Source organism: Balaenoptera borealis, assembly GCF_965194805.1.
Source record: "Balaenoptera borealis genome assembly, chromosome: 15".
Classification (NCBI taxonomy): domain Eukaryota; kingdom Metazoa; phylum Chordata; class Mammalia; order Artiodactyla; family Balaenopteridae; genus Balaenoptera; species Balaenoptera borealis.
Genome location: NC_138871.1, coordinates 25506176 through 25526458, shown reverse-complemented (window position 1 = coordinate 25526458; position 20283 = coordinate 25506176). Strand labels below are relative to the sequence as shown.

Below are 20283 nucleotides of genomic sequence, written 5' to 3'. Positions count from 1 at the left end.
TGTAACCATCAAACAGTAACAACCCCATTTTCCCTCCCAGCAGCCCTTAGTAACCTCTATTCTATTTTCTGTCTCTATGAATTTGCCTATTCTAGGTACCTCGTGTGAGTGGAATCTACAATATTTGTCCTTCTATGTCTGGCTTATTTCAGTAAACAATGTTTTCAAGGTTCATCCATGTTATAGCATGTAACAAAATGCCATTCCTTCTTTGGCTTAATAAATCCCATTGTGTGTATATGCCATATTTTGTTATTCATCGGTTGATTGACACTTGGGTTGTTTCCACTTGTAGCTATTGTGAATCATGCTGCTATGATCATTGGTGTACAGATATTTGATCAAATCCCTGCTTTCAGTTCTTTTAGATGTGCAGTGTAGGTAGTAGCAGAGTTGTTGGATCATATGGTAGCTCTACGTTTAACCTTTGAGAAACTGCCAAACTGTTTTCTACAGTGTCGTCTTGTTTTTAAACAATTATCACAAATTTTAAACATATACAAAAGCATACAAAATACTGTGAGTGTTCCTTGTATACACATGAACTCATCCAGCTTTAATATTTACCAACTGATGGCTGTCATGTTTTATCTATACCCCCACGTGTTTCACCCTATTCCATATTATCTTGAAGCAGTTCTGAGACAACATGTAATTACACGTATACAATTTTGGTGTGTATATTTAAAATATAGGACTTTTATTCCTTAATATCATTTTTTAATATTAAGTACCCAGTGAGTGCTCAAATTTGCAGTTGATACATAATCTTATGGATGCAATACATGGACATTCCTATGAGGCTGCCTGGCAGTGTCGTGTTCCCTTTAGGTCTTGGCGCCTTTGGGACTCTTCATGCAAGGCACTGCAAGCACCCTATCGCTCTCTGGAAAACGCCAATTTCCTAACAGGGGCATTCCAGCACGTAAGACTGACAGCAGCCCTGTATTTCTGGCAGCTTTGAGGCTGAGGCTGTCCTTCTTTATTGCTGAGAAGTGCAACTATTCACATAGATTCCGAATCCGAAACTTCAAAACTGCCCTAGTACGTTTAGTTTCAGGCGAGCAAAAAGAGACCGAAGGAGCACTCTGGCACTTTCCCGGTTTAATTTTGAACCAGGGAGTTGTGCAATGTGTGAATGGTCTATGGGACTTAAGACTTTTGGTAGGTTACGTGTCCTTGCACCTCCTCTAAGCGTAGTAGTCTTCAGGGGAAACTATACATTTTCAAGACTGCATGTAATGTCTAGTATCTGCGTGGCATAGAGAGAGGTCAGGTAAGTAAGTGTACTCAAAACGGACACTAAGAAAAGAGTGTTTTCATTGCAGCTCACGCTCTGCACTGAGAGCCACTGGCATTACACCTAAGACCTGCTAGAGCTGTGTTCTGGAGGTCCCTTGAATGCTTTGGCCATCTAGATATCTGGAGAAGAAAGCAGAGGGTTGCCTTTCACTCTGCTTTCAAAGAGGTGATCCCGAGGCCTTAGGGAGGATAATGCTGTGCAGTCAGCCAAGAAGAGTGATCCTGTAGGCAGTGTTCTTTCCTGGGACACTGTTAGGATGCAGATGCTGTAGGAAAAGCATACCAGAGATCCTGCACTACTTGCCCAAAAGTAAATGGAAAACCTCTGCATGCCTCAATTCGTGAATGGAATATCTGAACGATACATTGAAACTTGTGGAGAGGTCTAGCTTTCCCTTTGGCAATGCGGGCTCTGGGATGCCTACTGGAAGGCACAGGACACGCTCTGTTTCTAGAGGAACTCTCTCTTTTCTCCGCAAAGGCATTCTACCTGTGAAGAGAAGACAGGCAACAACACTGTTTCTCAGGAAACTTTGACGCTGCAAGTATCCTGCTCTCCAGTGGGGAAAATAGTGCTTTTCTCCCTAGGTCACCAATATCAAAGTTGCACACTGCATATTATGTGTAGTTTCTGACAAAGGCAAAGAGTCTCAAGCTGCACCCTGTCATTCCCTGTTAAAAGTTCGTACCAAAGCAGTTCTGCATGGGGCGAGTGGCGTGACGTACTTACTGCCTTGGGTTAGGCCTCGATGTCCGTACACCTTATACAAGGTAGTTGGTGTTTCAAGGGAAAACTGTGCCTTTGTCAGGCTGCTTCAAAAGTCAACTATCTGCTTGGCATACAGAGATGGCAAGTAGGGGTTCCCAATATACACCCTAAGGAGAGTGTTTCTTCATTGCAGCCCAGGTTCAGTGATGGGAACCACTGGCCATACACCTAAAAGCCCTGCTGGACCTGCGTTCAGGTGGCCTTTAGAAAGCTCAGACATCTAGTTATCCAACGAAGAAAGCAGTGTGTCACCTTTCTCTCTGCATTAAGAGAGATGATCCGGAGGCCCAAGGTCCCTGAATGTTGTGAAGTCGCCCAGGAAGAGAGGTTTGGGACGCAGTGTTTTCCATGGGAGGTGCTGAGGACGCACAAGTCCTAGAAGTCCTGAAAAGCTCACTAGCGTGAAGGCACTACATGCACTACATTTTCATGGGAAATGCTGCACACCTAATCTTGTGGATGCAATACATGGACCTCACTATGAGCCTGCCTGGCAGTGTCGTGTTCCCTTTAGGTATTGGCGCCATTGGGATGCCTCATGCAAGGAACTGCAATCACCCTACTGCTCTCAGGAAAACGCCCTTTTCCTAACAGGGGCATTCCAACACGTAAGACTGGCAGCAGCACTGTATTTCAGGCAGATTTGAGGCTGAAGCTATCGTTCTTTACAGCTGGGACGTGCTACTATTCGCATACGTTCCCAATCCCAAAGTTCAAAACTGCCCAGGTACGTTTAGTTTCCAGTCAGTTAAAAAAGACAGAAGGAGCACTCTGGCAACTTTCCGGTTTAATTTTGAACCAGGGAGTTGTGCAACGTGTGAATGGTCTACGGGACTTAAGACGTTAGGTAGGTTAGGTGTCCTCGCACCTTCTCTAAGCGTAGTAGTGTTTAGGGGAAACTATACATTTTGAAGAATGCATGTTATGTCTAGTTTCTGCGTGGCATAGAGAGAGGTCAGGTAAATATGTGTACCCAGAACGGACACTAAGAAAAGTGTTTTCATTGCAGCTCACACTCTGCACTGAGAGCCACTGGCATTACACCTAAGACCTGCTGGAGATGTGCTCCGGAGGTCTCTTGAATGCTTTGGCCATCTAGCTACCTGGAGAAGAAAGCAGAGGGTTGCCTTTCACCCTGCTGTCAAAGAGGTGATCCGAAGGCCTTAGGGAGTGTAATGCTGCACAGTCAGCCAAGAAGAGTGATCCTGTATGCAGTGTTCTTCCCTGGGACATGGTGAGGATGCAGGTGCCTTAGGAAAAGGATACTAGAGTTCCTGCACTCCTTGCCCAAAAGTAAATGGAAAACATATGCACAGCTCAATTCAGTGATGGAATATCTGAATGATACTTTGAACCTTGTGGAGAGATCTAGCTTTCCCTTTGGCAATGAGGGCTTTGGGATGCCTCCTGCAAGGCACAGAACACATTCTGTTTCTTTAGGAACTCTCTCTTTTCTCCACAAATGAATTGTAGAAGTGAAGACAACACAGGCAGCAACACTATTCCTCAGGAAACTATGAGACTGCAAGTATCCTGCTCTCCAGTGGGGAAAATAGTGCTTTTCCCACTACGTCACCAATATCAAAGTTGCACACTGAATATTACGTGTAGTTTCTGACAAAGTCAAAGAGTCTGAAGCAGCACCCTGTCCTTCCAAGTTAAAATTTCGTACCAAGGCAGCTCTGCATAGGGCGAGTAGCGTGACGTACTTACGGCCGTGGGATAGGCCTCGACCTCCGTACACCTTATAAAAGGCTAGTTGGTGTTTCAGGGGAAAACTGTGCCTTTGTCAGGCTGCTTCGAAAGTCAACTGTCTGCTTGGCATAGAGAGACGGCAAGTAAGGGTTCCCAATATACACCCAAAGGAGAGTGTTTCTTCATTGCAGCCCAGGTTCAGTGATGGGAGCCACTGGCCATACACCTAAAAGCCCTGCTGGACCTGTGTTCATGTGGCCTTTAGAAAGCTTGGACATCTAGCTATCCAACGAAGAAAGCAGTGTGTCACCTTTCTCTCTGCATTAAGAGAGATGATCCGGAGGCCCAAAGTCCCTGCATGTTGTGAAGTCGCCCAGGAAGAGAGGTTCGGGACGCAGTGTTTTCCATGGGAGGTGCTGAGGACGCACGAGTCCTAGAAGTCCTGAAAAGCTCACTAGCGTGAAGGCACTACATGCACTACATTTTCATGGGGAATGCTGCATACCTAATCTTGTGGATGCAATACATAGACTTCGCTATGTGCCTGCCTGGCAGTGTCGTGTTCCCTTTAGGTATTGGCGCCTTTGGGATGCCTCATGCAAGGAACTGCAATCACCCTATTGCTCTCAGGAAAACGCCCTTTTCCTAACAGGGGCATTCCAACACGTAAGACTGGCAGCAGCACTGTATTTCAGGCAGCTTTGAGGCTGCAGCAATCCTTCTTTACAGCTGGTAAGTGCTAGTATTTGCATACGTTCCCAATCCCAAATTTCAAAACTGCCCATGTACGTTTAGTTTCCAGTGAGCGAAAGGAGACCGCAGGAGCACTCTGGCACCTTCCCGGATTAACTTTGAACCAGGGAGTTGTGCAACGTGTGAATGGTCTACGGGACTTAAGACGTTAGGTAGGTTATGTGTCCTCGCACCCTCTCTAACCCTAGTAGGTTTCAGGGGAAACTATACACTTTCAAGACTGCATGTAATGTCTAGATTCTGCGTGGTGTAGAGAGAGGTCAGGTAAGTAAGTGTACCCAGAACGGACTCTAAGAAAAGAGTGTTTTCATTGCAACTCACGCTCTGTACTGAGAGCCACTGGCATTACACCTAAGACCTGCTAGAACTGTGTTCCAGAGGTCCCTTGAATGCTTTGGCAATCTAGATATCTGGAGAAGAAAGCAGAGGCTTGCCTTTCACTCTGCTTTCAAAGAGGTGATCCGGAGGCCTAGGGTAGCATAATGCTGTGCAGTCAGCCAAGAAGAGTGATCCTGTACGCAGTGTTCTTTCCTGGCTCACAGTGAGGACGCAGGTGCTGTAGGAAAAGCATACCAGAGATCCTGCACTACTTGCCCAAAAGTAAATGGAAAACCTCTGCACGCCTCAGTTCGTAGATGTAATAGCTGAACGATACTTTGAAACTTGTGGAGAGGTCTAGCTTTCCCTTTGGCAATGAGGGCTCTGGGATACCTCCTGGAAGGCACAGTATATGCTCTGTTTCTAGAGGAATTCTCTCTTTTCTCCACAACGGCATTCTAGAAGTGAAGACAACACAGGCAGCAACACTATTCCTCAGGAAACTTTGACGCCGCAAGTATCCTGCTCTCCAGTGGGGATGATAGTGCTTTTCTCACTAGGTCACCAATATCAAAGTTGCACACTGCATATTACGTGTAGTTTCTGAGAAAGGCAAAGAGTCTCAAGCAGCACCCTGTCCTTCCCAGTTAAAATTTCGTACCAAGGCAGTTCTGCATGGGGCTAGTAGCATGACGTATTTTCTGCCTTGTGATAAGCCTAGACGTCCTTGTCCCTTACAAAGGCTAGTGGGTGTTTCAGAGGAAAACTCTCCATTTGTCAGACTGCATTGAAAGTCGACTGTCTGCTTGGCATACAGAGACGGAAGGTAAGGTTCCCAGTGTGAACACTATGCAGAGTGTTCTTTCATTGCAGTCCTGGTTCAGCACTGGGAGCCACTGTCCTTACATGTAAAAGACCTGCTAGAGCTGTGTATGGGTTGACTTTGGAAAGCTCGGCCATCTATCCATGCAATGAAGAAAGCAGTGCGTCGCCATTCACTCCTCATTCAGAGAGACGATCCGGAGAGGTCCTAGGTCCCTGAATGTTTTTAGGTAGCCCAAGAAGAGAGATTCAGGATGCAGTGTTCTTCCATGGGAAGTGGTGAGGACGTGGAAGTCCTAGGATTCCTGAAAAGCACACTAGCTTGAAGGCGCTACTTAGACTACGTTTTCATGGAAAATGCTCCATGCCTAATCTTGTGGATGTAATGCATGGACCTTACTATGTGCTTGGCTGGCAATGTCGTTTTCCCTTTAGGTATTGGCACCTTTGGGCTGCCTCATGCAAGGAACTGGAACCACCCTATTGCTCACAGGAAAACGCCCCTTTTCTAAGAGGTGCATTCCAGGACAAAAGACTGGCAGCAGCACTATATTTCAGACAGCTTTGAGGCTGTAGTGATCCTTCTTTACAGCTGGGAAGTGCTACTATTCGCATACATTGCCAATCCCAAAGTTCAACACTGCCCAAGTACGTGTAGTTTCTAACGAGCGTAAAGAGACCCAAGGAGCACTCTGGCAACTTCCCGGATTAATTTTGAACCAGGGAGTTGTGCAAAGTGTGAATGGTCTATGGGACTTAAGGCTTTAGGTAGGTTACGTGTCCTCGCACCTTCTCTAAGCATAGTAGTGTTCAGGAGATACTATATATTTTCAAGACAGCATGTAATGTCGAGTTTCTGCGTGGTGTAGAGAGAGGTCAGGTAAGTAATTGTACTCAGAATGGACACTAAGAAAAGACTGTTTTCATTGCAGCTCACGCTCTGCACTGAGAGCCACTGGCATTACACCTAACACTCGCTACAGCTGTGTTCAGGAGGTCTCTTGAATTCTTTGGACATCTATCTACCTGGAGAAGAAAGCAGAGGGTTGCCTTTCACTCTGCTTTCAAAGAGGTGATCCGGAGGCCCTAGGTAGTGTCCTGCTGCGCAGTCAGCCAAGAACAGTGATCCTGTACGCAGTGTTCTCCCATGGGAACTGGTGAGGATGCAGGGCCCGTAGGAAAAGCATACTAGCGTTCTTGAACTACTTGCCCAAAAGTAAATGGAAAACCTCTGCACGTCTCAATTCGTGAATGGAATATCTGAACGATACTTTGAAACTTGTGGAGAGGTTTAGGTTTCCCTTTGGCAATTAGCCCTCTGGAATGCCTCCTGCAAGGCACAGGACACACTCTATTTCTCTAGGAACTCTCTCTTTTCTCCTACATAGGCATTCCAGCTGTGAAGAGAAGACAGGGAACGACACTGTTTCTCAGGTAACTATGACGATGCAAGTATCCTGCTCCCCTGTAGGGAAAATAGTGCTTTTCTCACTAGGTCACCAATATCCAAGTTGCACACTGCATATTACGTGTAGTTTCTGACAAAGGCAGAGTCTCAAGCAGCACCCTGTCCTTCCCTGTTAAAACTTGGTACCAAGGTCCTGCATGGAGCGAGTGGCGTGACAACTTACTGCCCTACGTTAGGCCTCAACGTTTGTACACCTTATAAAAGGCTAGTCGGTGTTTCAGGGGGAAACTGTGCCTTTGTCAGGCTGCTTCGAATGTCAACTGTCTGCTTGGCATAGAGAGATGGCAAGTAAGTGTTCCCAACATGAACCCTAAGGAGAGTGTTTCTTCATTGCAGCCCTGGTTCATTGCTGGCCCCTCATGAGGCCGTACACCTAAAAGACCTGCTGGGCCTGTGTTCGGGAAGATTTTAGAAGGCTCGGACATCTAGCTACCTGATGAAGAAAACAGCGTGTCGCCTTTCACTCCACATTAAGAGAGATGATCCAGAGGCCCAGGATCCCTGAATGTTGTTAAGGCCCAGGAAGAGACATTCGGGTCGCAGTGTTCTACCATGTGAAGTGCTGAGGACGTGAGTGTCCTAAGATTACTGAAATGCCCACTAACGTATAGACACTACATGGACTACTTTTTCATGGGGAATGCTGCATGCCTTACCTTGTGAATGCAATACCTGGATCTTGCTATGAGCCTGGCTGGCAGTCTCGTTTTCCCTTTAGGTACTGGCGCCTTTGGGATGCCTCATGCAAGGAACTGGAAGCACCCTATTGCTTTCAGCAAAACGCCCTTTTCTTAGGAGAGACATTCCAGGAAGCAACAGAAAACTGGCAGCAGCACTGTATTTTAGGCAGCTTTGTGGCTGCAATGATTTCTTTCCCGGTGGGAAGTACTACTTTTCTCATAAGGTCCCAATCCCAACGGGGAACTCTGCCCAAGTACTTGTAGTTTCCAATGAGCAAGGAGAGACTGAAGGAGCTCTCTGGCACCTGCCTGGAATAAGTTTGTAACCAGGGAATTCTGTATTGTGTGAATGGCCTACGTGCCAATGTGCTAGGTAAGTCTACGTGTCCTCGCACCTTCCTAAACCCTAGGATTGTTCAGGGAGAAACTGTTCATTTTCAACGTGGCATCTCATGTCAAGTTTCTCATTGGCATAGGGAGTAGTCAATTATGTAAGTGTATCCAGAATGAACACTAAGCAAAGAGTGTTTTCATTGCAGCTCATTCTCAGCACCTAGAGCATCAATCATTACACCTAAGACCTGGTGGAACTGTGTTCGGGAGGTCTCTTGGAAGCTTTTGCCATCTAGCTATCTGGAGAAGAAAGGAATGGGTTGCCTTTCACTCTGCTTTCAAAGAGATGATCCGGAGTGCCTAGGAAGTGAGATGCCGCTCAGTAGGCCAAGAAGACTCATCCACTACGCAGTACTCTTCCATGGGAATTGGTGAAGACGCAGGAGTCTTTAGGAAATGCATACCAGCATTAATGCACTACTTTTCTTAAGGGTTCATGGAAAACCTCTGCACGCATCAATTCGTGGATGGAATACCTGATCGTTACTTTGTTACCTTGATGACAGGTCTAGTGTTCCCTTTGTGTACAGAGGGCTCTGGGATGCCTCCTGCAAGGCAAGGAAACAATCTGTTTCTCTAAGAACCCTCCCTTTTCCTCACATAGGCATTCTAGCTGTGAAGAGAAGACAGGCAACAACACTGTTTCTCAGGCAACTTTGAAGCCTCAAGTATCCTGCTTTTCAGTGGGGGAAAATAGTGCTTTTCTCAATAGGTCACCAGTATCAAACTTGAACACAACGTATTATGTGTAGTTTCTGACAAAGGCGAAGAGAATCCAGCAACACCCTCTCCGTCCCTGATAAAAGTTTTGTACCAAGACAGTTCTGCATGGGGAAGTGCCGTGATGGGCTTACAACCCTAAGTTATGCCTAGACGTCCTTGCACCCTACAAAAGGCAAGTTTGTGTTTCAGGTGAAAACTCCCTTTGCCCAGTTGCACCGAAAGTTGACTTTCTGCTTGGCCTAGAGAGATGGCAGGTAAGGGTTTCCAAAGTGAACCCTAAGTAGAGTGTTTTTTCATTGCAGCGCTGGTTCACTGCTGGGAGCCACAGGCCTTACAACTAATAGACCTGCTACAGCTGTGTTCAGGAGGACTTTGGAAAGCTCGGCCATCTAACTATGCAATGAAGAAAGCAGTGCTTAGCCTTTCACCTCATTCAGAGGGATGATCTGGAGTCCCTAGGTCCCTGAATGCTGTTAGATCGCCCAAGAAGGGACATTAGGGGTTTAGTGTTCTTCTATGGGATGTGCTGAGGATGTGGGAATCCTAGGAATCCTGAAAAGCACACTAGCATGAAGGCAGTATTTGGACTACATTTTCATGGAAAATGCTGCATGCCTAACCTTGTGAATTCAATGCCTAGACCTTACTTTGAGGCTGGTGGGCAGTGTCATTATCCCTTTAGGTAAAGGGGGCTCCTTGATGCCTCAGGTAAGGAAGTGTAAACACCCTGTTTCTCTCAAGAAAACTCCCCTTCCTAAAAGGGCGTTCCAACACGCAACAGAAGACTGGCAACAGCACTGTATTTCAGGCAGCTTTGAGGCTGCAACAATCCTTCTTTCCAGCTGGGAAGTACTACTTTTCTCATAAGTTCCAAATCTCAAATTTGAACACTGCCCAAATACGTGTAGTTTCCAAAGAGGCAAAAGAGACCGAAGGAGCATTCTGGAGCCTTCCTGGAATAATTTTGTACCCAGAGAGTTCTGCATTGTGTGAATGGCCTATGTGACTTAATGCGCTAGGTAGCTCTCCGTGTCCTGGCGCCTTTCCAAAGCCTTGAAGTGTTCGGGGGAAACTGTAAATTTTCAAGGCTTCAGGTAAGATCGAGTTTCTGCATGACATAGAGAGAGGTCAGGTAAGTAAGTGTACCCAGAATGGACACTAGGCAAAGAGTGTTTTCATTGCAGCTCACGCTCTGCACTGAGAGCCACAGGCATTACACCTAAGACCGGCTAGAGCTGTGTTTGAGAGGTCTCTTGAATGCTTTGGACATCGAGTTATCTAGAGAAGAGAGCAGTGAGTTGCCTTTCACTCTGCTTTCAAAGAGGTGATCCGGATGACCTAGGTAGCATAATGCTGCACAGTCAGCCAAGAAGAGTGATCCTGTATGCAGTGTTCTTCCGTGGGACATGGTGAGGACGCAGGTGTTGTAGGAAAAGCATACTAGCGTTCATGCACTACTTGCCCAAGAGTACATGGAAAACCTCTGCACACGTCAATTCGTGGATGGAATACCTGAACGTTACTTTGTTACCTTGTGGACAGGCCTAGATTTTCCTATGTGTAAATAGGGCTCTGTGATGCCTCCTGCAAGGCACAGGAAACACTCTGTTTCTCTAGGACGTCTCCCTCTTCCTCACATAGGCATTCTAGCTGTGAAGAGAGGACAGGCAACAGCACTGTTTGTCAGGCAACTTTGAGGTCGCAAGTATCCTGCTTTCTAGTGAGGAAAATAGTGCTTTTCTCATTAGGTCACCAATATCAAACTTGAACACAGCATATTATATGTAGTTTCTGAAAAAGGCAAAGAGACTCCAGCAGCACCCTGGCCGTCCCTGATAAAACTTTTGTACCAAGGCAGTTCTGTCTGGGGTGAGTGGCATGCTGGACTTACTGCCCTAGGGTAGGCCTAGACGTCCTTGCATCCTACAAAAGGCTAGTTGGTGATTCAGGGGAAAAGTCTCCTTTTGTCACGATGCATCAAAAGTCGACTCTCTGCTTGGCATAGAGAGATGGCAGGTAAGCTTTCCCAATATGAACCCTTAGTACAGTGTTTTTTCATTGCAGGCCTGGTTCAGCACTGGGAGCCACTGGCCTAACACCTAAAAGACCTAGAACTGTGTTCAGGAGGAATTTGGAAAGCTTGGTCATCTAGCTATGCAACAAAGTAAGCAGTGCGTCACCTTTCACTCCTCATTAAGAGAGATGATCCGGAGGCCCTAGGTCCCTGAATATTGTTAGGTCACCCAAGAAGAGACATTCAGGATGCAGTGTTCTTCCATGGGAAGTGCTGAGGACCTGGGAATCCTAGCAGTCCTGAAATGCCCCCTAGCGTGAAGGCACTACATGGACCAGATTTTCATGGAAAATTCTACATGCCTAAGTTTGTGAATGCAATACCTGGACCTTACTATGAGCCTGGCAGGCAGTCTCGTTTTCCCTTTAGGTAATGGCGGCTCTGGGATGCCTCATGCAAGGAAGTGGAAGCACCCTATTTCTCTCAGGAAAACTCCCCGTTCCTCCAAGTGGTATTCCAGCACACAAGAGAAGACCGGCAACAGCACTGTATTTCAGGTAGCTTTGAAGCTGCAACGATCCTTCTTTTCAGCTGGGAAGTACTACTTTTCTTATAATTCCCAGTCTCAAATTGAACACTGCCCAATTACGTGTAGTTTCCAATGAATGAAAGGAGACATAAGGAGCAGTCTGTCACCTTCCTGGAATTATTTTGTACCCAGGGAGTCCTGCATTGTGTGAATGGTCTACCCTACTTAATGCGCTAAGTAGGTCTATGTGTCATGGCACCTTCCCAAATCCTGGTAGTGTTCAGAGGGAAAATGTACATTTTAAAGGCTGCATCTAATGTCGAGTTTCTGCTTGGCTTATAGGGACTCAGGTAAGTGTACCCAGAATGAACACTAAGCAAAGAGTGTTTTCATTGCAGCTCAGGCCCAACACAGGGCCACTGTCAATACACCTACGACCTGCTAGAACTGTGTTCAGGAGGACTCTTGAAAACTTTGGCCATCTAACTATCCAGTGGGTTGCCTTTCACTCTGCTTTCAAAGAGATGATCTGGAGGCCCTATGTAGCGCAATGCTGCTCAGTCGACCAAGAAGAGTCATTCGGTACTCCGTGTTCTTCCATGGGATATGATAAGGATGCAGGAATCCTAGGAAAAGCATACTAGCGTTAGTGCACTACTTTGCCTAAGGGTTCATGGAAAACCTCTGCACGTGTCAATTCGTAGATGGAATACCTGAATGTCCATTTGAGCCTTGTGGACAGTGTAATTTTCCCTTTGTGTAAAGAGGGCTTTGGGATGCCTCCTGCTACGTATAGGAAACACTATTTCTCTAGGAAACCTCCCCTTTCCTCACATAGGCATTCTATCTTTGAAGAAAAGACAGGCAACAACACTTTCTCCGGCCACTTTGAGGCCACATGTATCCTGCTTTCCAGTTGGGAAAATAATGCTTTTCTCATGTCACCCATATCTAACTTGAACACAGCTCATTATGTGTAGTTTCTGACAAAGGCAAAGAGACTCAAGCCGCACCCTGGTCCTTCCCTGATAAAACTTTTGTAGAAAGGCAGTTCTGCATGGGGTGATGGGTGTGACGGACTTACTGGCCTAGGTTAGGCCTAGACGTCCTTGCAGCTTACAAAAGGCTAGTTGGTGTTTCAGGGGAAAACTGTCCCTTTGTTAGGCTGCATCTAAAGTCGACTCTGTTTGGCATAGAGAGACGGCAGGTAAGTGTTCACAGTATGAACCCTAAGCAGAGTGTTTTTCATTGCAGCCCTGGTGCAGGACTGGGAGCCACTGGCCTTACACCTAAAAGACCTGCTGGAACTGTGTTTGGGAGGACTTTGGAAAGCGCAGCCATCTAGCTATGCAATGAAGAAAGCAGTGCGTCACCTTTCACTCCTCATTCAGAGAGATGAACCAGAGGTCCTCGGTCACTGAATGTTATTAGATCACCCAAGAAGAGATATTCGGGACGCAGTGTTCTTCCATGGGAAGTGGTGAGGACGTGGGAGTCCTAGGATTCCTGAAAAGCACACTAGCGTGAAGGCACTACTTTGACTAAATTTTCATGGAAAATGCTGTATGCCTAACCTTGTGGAAGCAATACCTGGACCTTATTTTAGCCTGGAGGGCAGTGTCGTTCTCCCTTTAAGGGTTCTCTGGGGTGCTTCATGCAAGGAAGTGTAAACACCCTATTTCTCTCAGGAAAACTCACCTTTCCTACAAGAGGCATTCCAGCACGCAAGAGAAGAGTGACAACAACACTGTATTTAAGGCAGCTGTGAGGCTGCAACAATCCTTCTTTCCAGTTGGGAAGTATGTCTTTTCTCATAAGGTCCTAATTGAAAGTTGAGCACTGCCCAAGTACGTGTAGTTTCCAACGAATGAAAAGAGACCCAAGGAGCACTCTGGCACATTCCCAGAATAATTTTGTACCCAGGGAGTTCTGCATTGTGTGAATGGCCTATGCAACATAATGCACTACATAGGTCTACGTGTCCTTGCACCTTCCTAAAGCATAGTAGTGTTCAGGGGAAAACTGTACATTTTCGAGGCTGCATCTAATGTGAGTTTCTCCTTGGCATAGAGGGACGTGCAGCAGATGGTTAATGGTTGGAGATATCTACGAATTATCTGGATCCATGGAGGTCCATACAACTCTGCTCTGCTCTGTGTTCCATAGTAAAAGTGATCTTAATGTCTTTCAGAGTGTTGGGACAGGCTTGTTCACACTGAGCAGACTTTTGTGCTCTTCCGTGTTTTAGTGTACTCGGGAATACCTAGAGAGACCCAGAAAGTAGGCGTTCCCTGGATCAGGTGAACTGAAAAATGTTCCACCTTATTGGCTCTAATACTTAGTGTCTTAAGGAAAGTTCCTGTCTCCCAAGGGTTTCTGTGGCTGAACTTGTAATTGTGCTCCACACAGCACTATTCGACAAGAGAATGGTAGCAAAGGCCTTTTGCTTGTTGCCGAGTGAAGAGTTTCTAGGACTATGAAAGAATCCTCAGAAACTACCCTAGTGATGAAACACTCACAGTGCCATCCCGGCCTTCTCGGGAATGAGGACTACACTTGATGCAATGACTGTAGCGACTGTTGTGCTAAACTCCTATTGATGGGCTGTTGGTAAGTGCTCCTGTCAGTGTGATGCCAGGTCCACTTGCTAAAGACAAGGGGGAATCACAGACTCTTAGATGGTAATTTGGATCTTTGGAGGCCTATATGAGAAGGACAAGAGGCTTGATCCCTAGGGCGAGGATATGAACAGCATAGTGTGTTTTTCAAAGGGGAAAGACATTTCTGAGAACGGTTATTGACTTATTCCAGGAACGTGGAACACTAGCATAAGAGGAATGGCCTCAGAAATTGAAAAGTCTAAGTTTCAAACTAGGCACAGGAAGGACACAGGAGGCACAGTGTTGGTTAAGAGTGCATATTTCGGGCCCATGGTAGGCCACTGTAAACTGTATGAGGGACTTCTACTACTGCCATCACCACACCTCAGAGTTTAGCTGCCTTAAGCAATGTGTTCCAAGGGTACTTTGCAGTGAAAGCCATACAGAAGGGCAGGGGAAGGCAGGTGTCTCATTAGTAGCAGTAGGTGTCTCTTTCAAGCGACACCATTGCAATGTCATGGACAGTGATTTTTCTACCTTGGAATCTCATGGAGAAACGTGCAGCAGGCAGTGAATGGTGGAGACAGCTTCAGGATTTCTGACTTCATGGAGGTACGCACAACTGTGATCAGCTCTGTGTTCCAAAGTGAAAGTGGTCTGTCTCAATGTCTCTCAGTGTGTTGGGACAGGCTTGTTCACACTAAGTGGAATTTTGTGATCTTTCATGTTTTAGTGTACTCGTGAATACCTAGATAGGCACCAAAAAGTGGGGATTCTCTGCATCATGTCAAACCAAAAAGTGTTCCACCTTCTTTGCTCTACTCCTTAGTGTCTTAAGGAAAGGTCCTGTCTCCAGAGGGTACCCCTGGGTGAACTTGTATTTCTGCTCCACACAGCAGGATTTGACAAGAGAATGTTAGACAAGACCTTTTAGTTGCTGCTGAGTGAAGAGATTCAAGGACTATACAAGGGTCGTCAGAAACCGCACTCGTGAAGAAACATACACAGTGCCATCATGGACTTCTCGGGTAGGAGGTCTACACTTGCTGCAGCAACTGTAGTGACTGTTGTCCTAAACATCTATTGATGGTCTGTTGGTAATTGCTCCAGTGAAGGTGGGGCCACGCCCACTTGCTAAATACAAGGGGGAATCACAGGCTCTTAGACAGTAATTTGGAGCCTCGAAGAGTATATGGGAAGGACATGAGGCTTGAACCTTAGGGAGAGTGTATGCTCAACAATATGTGCTTTTCATAGGGAAAGACATTCCTGACTTCTGAGACCTGTTATTGACTTTTTCAAGAAACGTGGAGCACTAGCATAAGAGGAATGGCCTCGAGAGAGGAAAAGTCCACGTTTCACTAGGCACAGGGAGGACACTGGAGAAACAGTGTTGGTTCTGAGTACATAGTCTTGGGCCCAAGGTATGGCTGCTGGTAAATTGTTTGAGAGACTTCTACTACTGGAGTCTCCACACTTCAGACTTTAGGTGCCTTAAGCACTTTCTTCAAAGGGTACCTTGCATTGAAAGGCTTTCAGAAAGGCATGGGAAGGCAGGTGTCTCATTAGTAACAGTAGGTGTCTCTTGCAACTAACACCAGGGAAATGCCATGCACAGGGATTTTTCTCCGTGGGAATCTCATGGAGAACCGTGCTGCAGGTGGAGAATTGTTGGAGACAGCTGCAAGATTTCTGGATCCACGGAGGTAAGCAGAACTCTACTCAGCTCTGTGTTCCAAAGTAAACGTGTTCTCTATGTTTTTCAGAGTATTGGGACAGGCTTGTTCACAATAAGTGAACTTTTGTGCTCTTTCATGTTTTTGTATATCGGGAATACCTAGAGAGGCACTAGAATATAGGGGTTCCCTGACGCAAGTCAAACTGAAAAAAGTTCTACCCTTTGCCTCTAGTGCATAGTGTTTTGTTTTGTTTTGTTTGTTTTTATTTTATGGCTGTGTTGGGTCTCCGTTTCTGTGTGAGGGCTCTCTCTAGTTGTGGCAAGCAGGGGCCACTCTTCATCGCCGTGCGCGGGCCTCTCACTATCGCGGCCTCTCCTGTTGTGGAGCACAGGCTCCAGACGCGCAGGCTCAGTAATTGTGGCTCATGGGCCCAGTTGCTCCATGGCATGTGGGATCTTCCCAGACCAGGGCTCGAACCTGTCTGCCCTGCATTGGCAGGCAGATTCTCAACGACTGTGCCACCAGGGAAGCCCTAGTGCGTAGTGTTTTAAGGAAAGGTCCAGTCACCCGAGATTTCCCCATGGTGAGCTTGTGGTTCTGCTCCACACAGCAGGATTTGATGAGAGACTGGTAGCCAAGAACTTTTACTTGCTGCCGATTGAAGAGATTCCAGGACAAGAGTCCTCAGAAACCGCCCTTGTGAAGAAACACACATGGTGCCATTCCAGCCTTCTCGTGAAGGAGAAGTACACTTGCTGTGGCAGTAGTGACTGTTGTCCTAAAATGCTATGGATAGGCTGTTGGTATTTGCTCCCGTGAATGTGATGCCAGACCCACCTGCTAAAGACATGGGGTAATCACAGGTCTTCAACAGTAATTTGGAACCTGGGAGGCCTCTATGGGAAGGATATGAGGCTTTCCCCTAAGGCAAGTGTACGATCAGCAAAGTGTGCTTTTCAAAGGAGAAACACATTCCTGACTTCCAAGACGTTTTATTGACCTTTTACAGAAACGTGGAACACTAGCCTAATGGAATGGCTTCTGGAGAGGAAAAGTCCAAGTTTCTCACTAGGAACAGGAAGGACACTGGAGACACATTGTTGGTTCCAGGTACCTAGTTTTGGGCCCAAGGTATGGCTGCTGGTAAATTGTTTGAGGGATTGTATTACTGCCACCTCCACACCTCACACTTTGGCTGCATAAAGCACTTTGTTCCAAGGGCACTTTGCAGTGAAAGCCGTACAGAGGGCATGGGAAGGCAGGTGTCTAATTAGTAACAGTAGGTGTCTCTTTCAACCGAAACCAGGGCAATGCCATGCACAGTGATTTTTCTCCATGGGAATCTCATGGAGAAATGTGCAGCAGGCGAAGAATGTTTGGAGACAGCTGCAAGTTTTCTAGATCCACAGATATATACACAACTGTGCTCAGCTCTGTGTCTAAAAATAAAAGTGTACTCAATATCTTTCAGAGTGTTGGGGCAGGCATGTTCACACTAAGCAGACTTTTGTACTCTTACATGTTTTATTGTACTAGGGAATAGCTAGAGAGGCACCAGAAAGTAGGGGTTCCCTGCAGCAGGTGGAACCAAAAGAAGTTCGACCCTCTTGCTTCTAGTGCTTGGCGTCTTAAGGAAAGTTCCTGTCTCCCGAGGTTCCCCTGGGTGAACTCTTTGTTCTGCTGCACTCAGCAGGATTCGAGGAGGAATGGTAGCCAAGACATTTTACCGAATACCGAGTGAAGGGATTCTAGGACTATACTAGAGTCATCAGAAACCGCCCTCTTGAAGAAACCCACGCAGTGCCATCCCGGTCTACTCGGGAAGGAGGACGTCACTTACTGTGGCTACGGATGTGATGGTTGACCAAAACTTCTATTGATGGACTCTGGTAATTGCTCCTGTGGATGTGATGCCAGGCCCACTTGCTAAAGACAAGGGGCAATCATAGGCTCTAAGATGGTAATTGGGAGCCTGGGTGCCCTAAATGGGAAGGACATGATTCTTGATCCCTAGGAGGAGGGTACGCTGAGCCAAGTGTCCTCTTCAAACGGGAAAGACATTCCTGACTTCAGAGACCTGTTATTAACTCTTTCCAGAAACGTGGACCACTAGCATAAGAGGAATGGCCTCAGAAGAGGAAAAGTCCACGTTTCTCACTAGGCACAGGAAGGAGACTGGAGACTCAGTGTTGGTTCTGAGTCTATAGTTTCAGACCCAAGTTACAGCTGCTGGTACATTGTTTGAGGGATTGTACTACTGCCATCTCCACACATCAGAATTTAGCTACCTTATGCACTTTTGTTTCAAGAGCACCTTGCAGTGAAAGCCATTCAGAAGGGCATGGGAAGGCAGGTGTCTCATTAGTACCATTTGCTGTCTCTTAGAACCGACACCAGGGCTGTGTCATGCACAGTGATTTTTCTCCCTGAAATCTCATGGAGAAATGTGCAGCAGGTGGAGAATGTTTGGAGACAGCTGCAAGATTTCTGGATCCACGGAGATATGCACAACTGTGCTCAGCTCTTTGTCCCAAAGTAAAAGTGTACTCAATGTCTTTCAGAGTGTCGGGACAGGCATGTTCACACTAAGTGGACTTTTGTACTCTTACATGTTTTATTGTACTCGGGAATACCTAGAGAGGCACCAGAAAGTAGGTGTTCCCTGCAGCGGGTGGAACCAAAAAAAGTTTGACCCTCTTGCTTCTAGTGCTTAGCGTCTTAAGGAAAGTTCCTGTCTCCTGAGGGTTCCCCTGGTGAACTCTTGGTTCTGCTGCACTCAGCAGGATTCGACAAGAGAATGATAGCCAAGATAGTTTATCTACTACCGAGTGAAGAGATTCTAGGACTATACTAGTGTCATCAGAAACCGCCCTCTTGAAGAAACCCACGGAGTGCCATCCTGGTCTACTCGGGAAGGTGGACGGCACTTCCTGTGGCTACGGTAGTGATGGTTGACCTAAACGTCTATTGATGGGCTGTTGATAATAGCTCCTGTGGATGTGATGCAAGGCCCACTTGCTAAAGACAAGGGGCAATCACAGGCTTTAAGACGGTAATTTGGAACCTGGGTGGCCTAAAGGGGAAAGACATGATTCTTGATCCCTAGGGGGAGGGTACACTCAGCAAAATGTCTTTTCAAGTGGGAAAGACATTCCTGACTCCTGAGACCTGTTATTGACTCTTTAGAAACGTGGAACACTAGCATAAGAGGAATGGCTTCAGAAGAGGGAAAGTCCCCATTTCTCACTAGGCACAGGAAGGAGACTGGAAACACGGTGTTGGTTCCTCATTTGTAGTTTTGGACCCAAGTTACGGCTGCTGGTAAACTGTTTGAGGGACCTGTACTACTGCCATCACCACACCTTAGAGTTTAGGTGCCTTAGGCACTTTGTTGCAAGGGCACCTTGCACAGAAAGCTGTTCAGAAGGGCATGGGAATGCAGGTGTCGCATTAGTACCAGTAGCTGTCTCTTTCATCTGACACAAGGACAATGTCATGCACAGTGATTTTTCTCCCTGGGAATCTCATGGAGAAACGTGTAGCAGGCATTGAATGGTTGAAGACATCTGGAAGTTTTCTGGATCCACATACTTACGCACAACTGTGCTCAGCTCTGTGTCCCAAAGTAAAAGTGCACTCAATGTCTTTCAGACTATCGGGACAGGCATGTTTACACTAATCAGACTTTTGTACTCTTAAATGTTTTATTGTACTCGTGAATACCTAGAGAGGCACCAGAAAGTGGGTGTTCCCTGCAGCAGGTGGAACCAAAAAAAGTTTGACCCTCTTGCTTCTAGTGCTTAGCGTCTTAAGGAAAGTTCTTGTCTCCCGAGGGTTCCCCTGGGTGAACTCTTGGTTCTGCTGCACTCAGCAGCGTTTGACAAGAGTATGGTAGCCAAGACATTTTACCTACTACCGAGTGAAGAGATTGTAGGACTAAACTAGAGTCATTAGAAACCGCACTGTTGTAGAAACCCATGCAGTGCCATCCCGGTCTACTCGGGAAGGAGGACGTCACTTTCCATGGCTACGGTACTGACGGTTGACCTAAACTTCTATTGAAGGGTTGTTGGTAATTGCACCGTGAGAGCAATGCCAGGCCCACTTACTAAAGCCAAGGTGCAATCAGAGGCTCTAAGATAGTAATTTGGAGCCTGGGTGGCCTATATGGGAAGGACATGATTCTTGATCCCTAGGGGGAGGGTACACTCAGCAAAGTGTCCTTTTCAAATGGAAATACATTCCTGACTCCTGAGACCTGTTATTTACCCTTTCCAGAAATGTGGAACACTAGCTTAAGAGGAATGGCCTCAGAAGAGGAAAAGTCAACGTTTCTCACTAGGCACAGGAAGGAGACGGGAGACTCAGTGTTGGTTCCGCATCTGTAGTTTCGGGCATGAGTTACGACTGCTTTTAAACTGTTTGAAGGACTTGTACTACAGCCATTTCTACACCTTAGAGTTTAGATGCCTTAAGCACTTTGTTCAAAGGGCACCTTGCAGAGAAAGCCATTGAGAAGGGCATTGGAATGCAGGTGT

At 46.5% G+C, this 20283-nt stretch overlaps 2 protein-coding genes across 2 annotated transcripts in view; both read left to right on the top strand.

The window, feature by feature from the left end:
• The window catches only part of LOC309611946 (RNA/RNP complex-1-interacting phosphatase-like), a 136873-nt gene extending 117915 nt beyond the window's left edge, over nucleotides 1-18958 (top strand). The window contains exon 4 of the mRNA XM_082357023.1: nucleotides 96-18958. Within this exon, the coding sequence (XP_082213149.1) occupies nucleotides 96-155 (60 nt within the window). The 3' untranslated portion in view covers nucleotides 156-18958. The remainder of the gene's footprint in view (nucleotides 1-95) is intronic.
• The window catches only part of LOC309611944 (uncharacterized protein), a 371966-nt gene that overhangs the window by 143445 nt on the left and 208238 nt on the right, over nucleotides 1-20283 (top strand). The window lies entirely within an intron of this gene.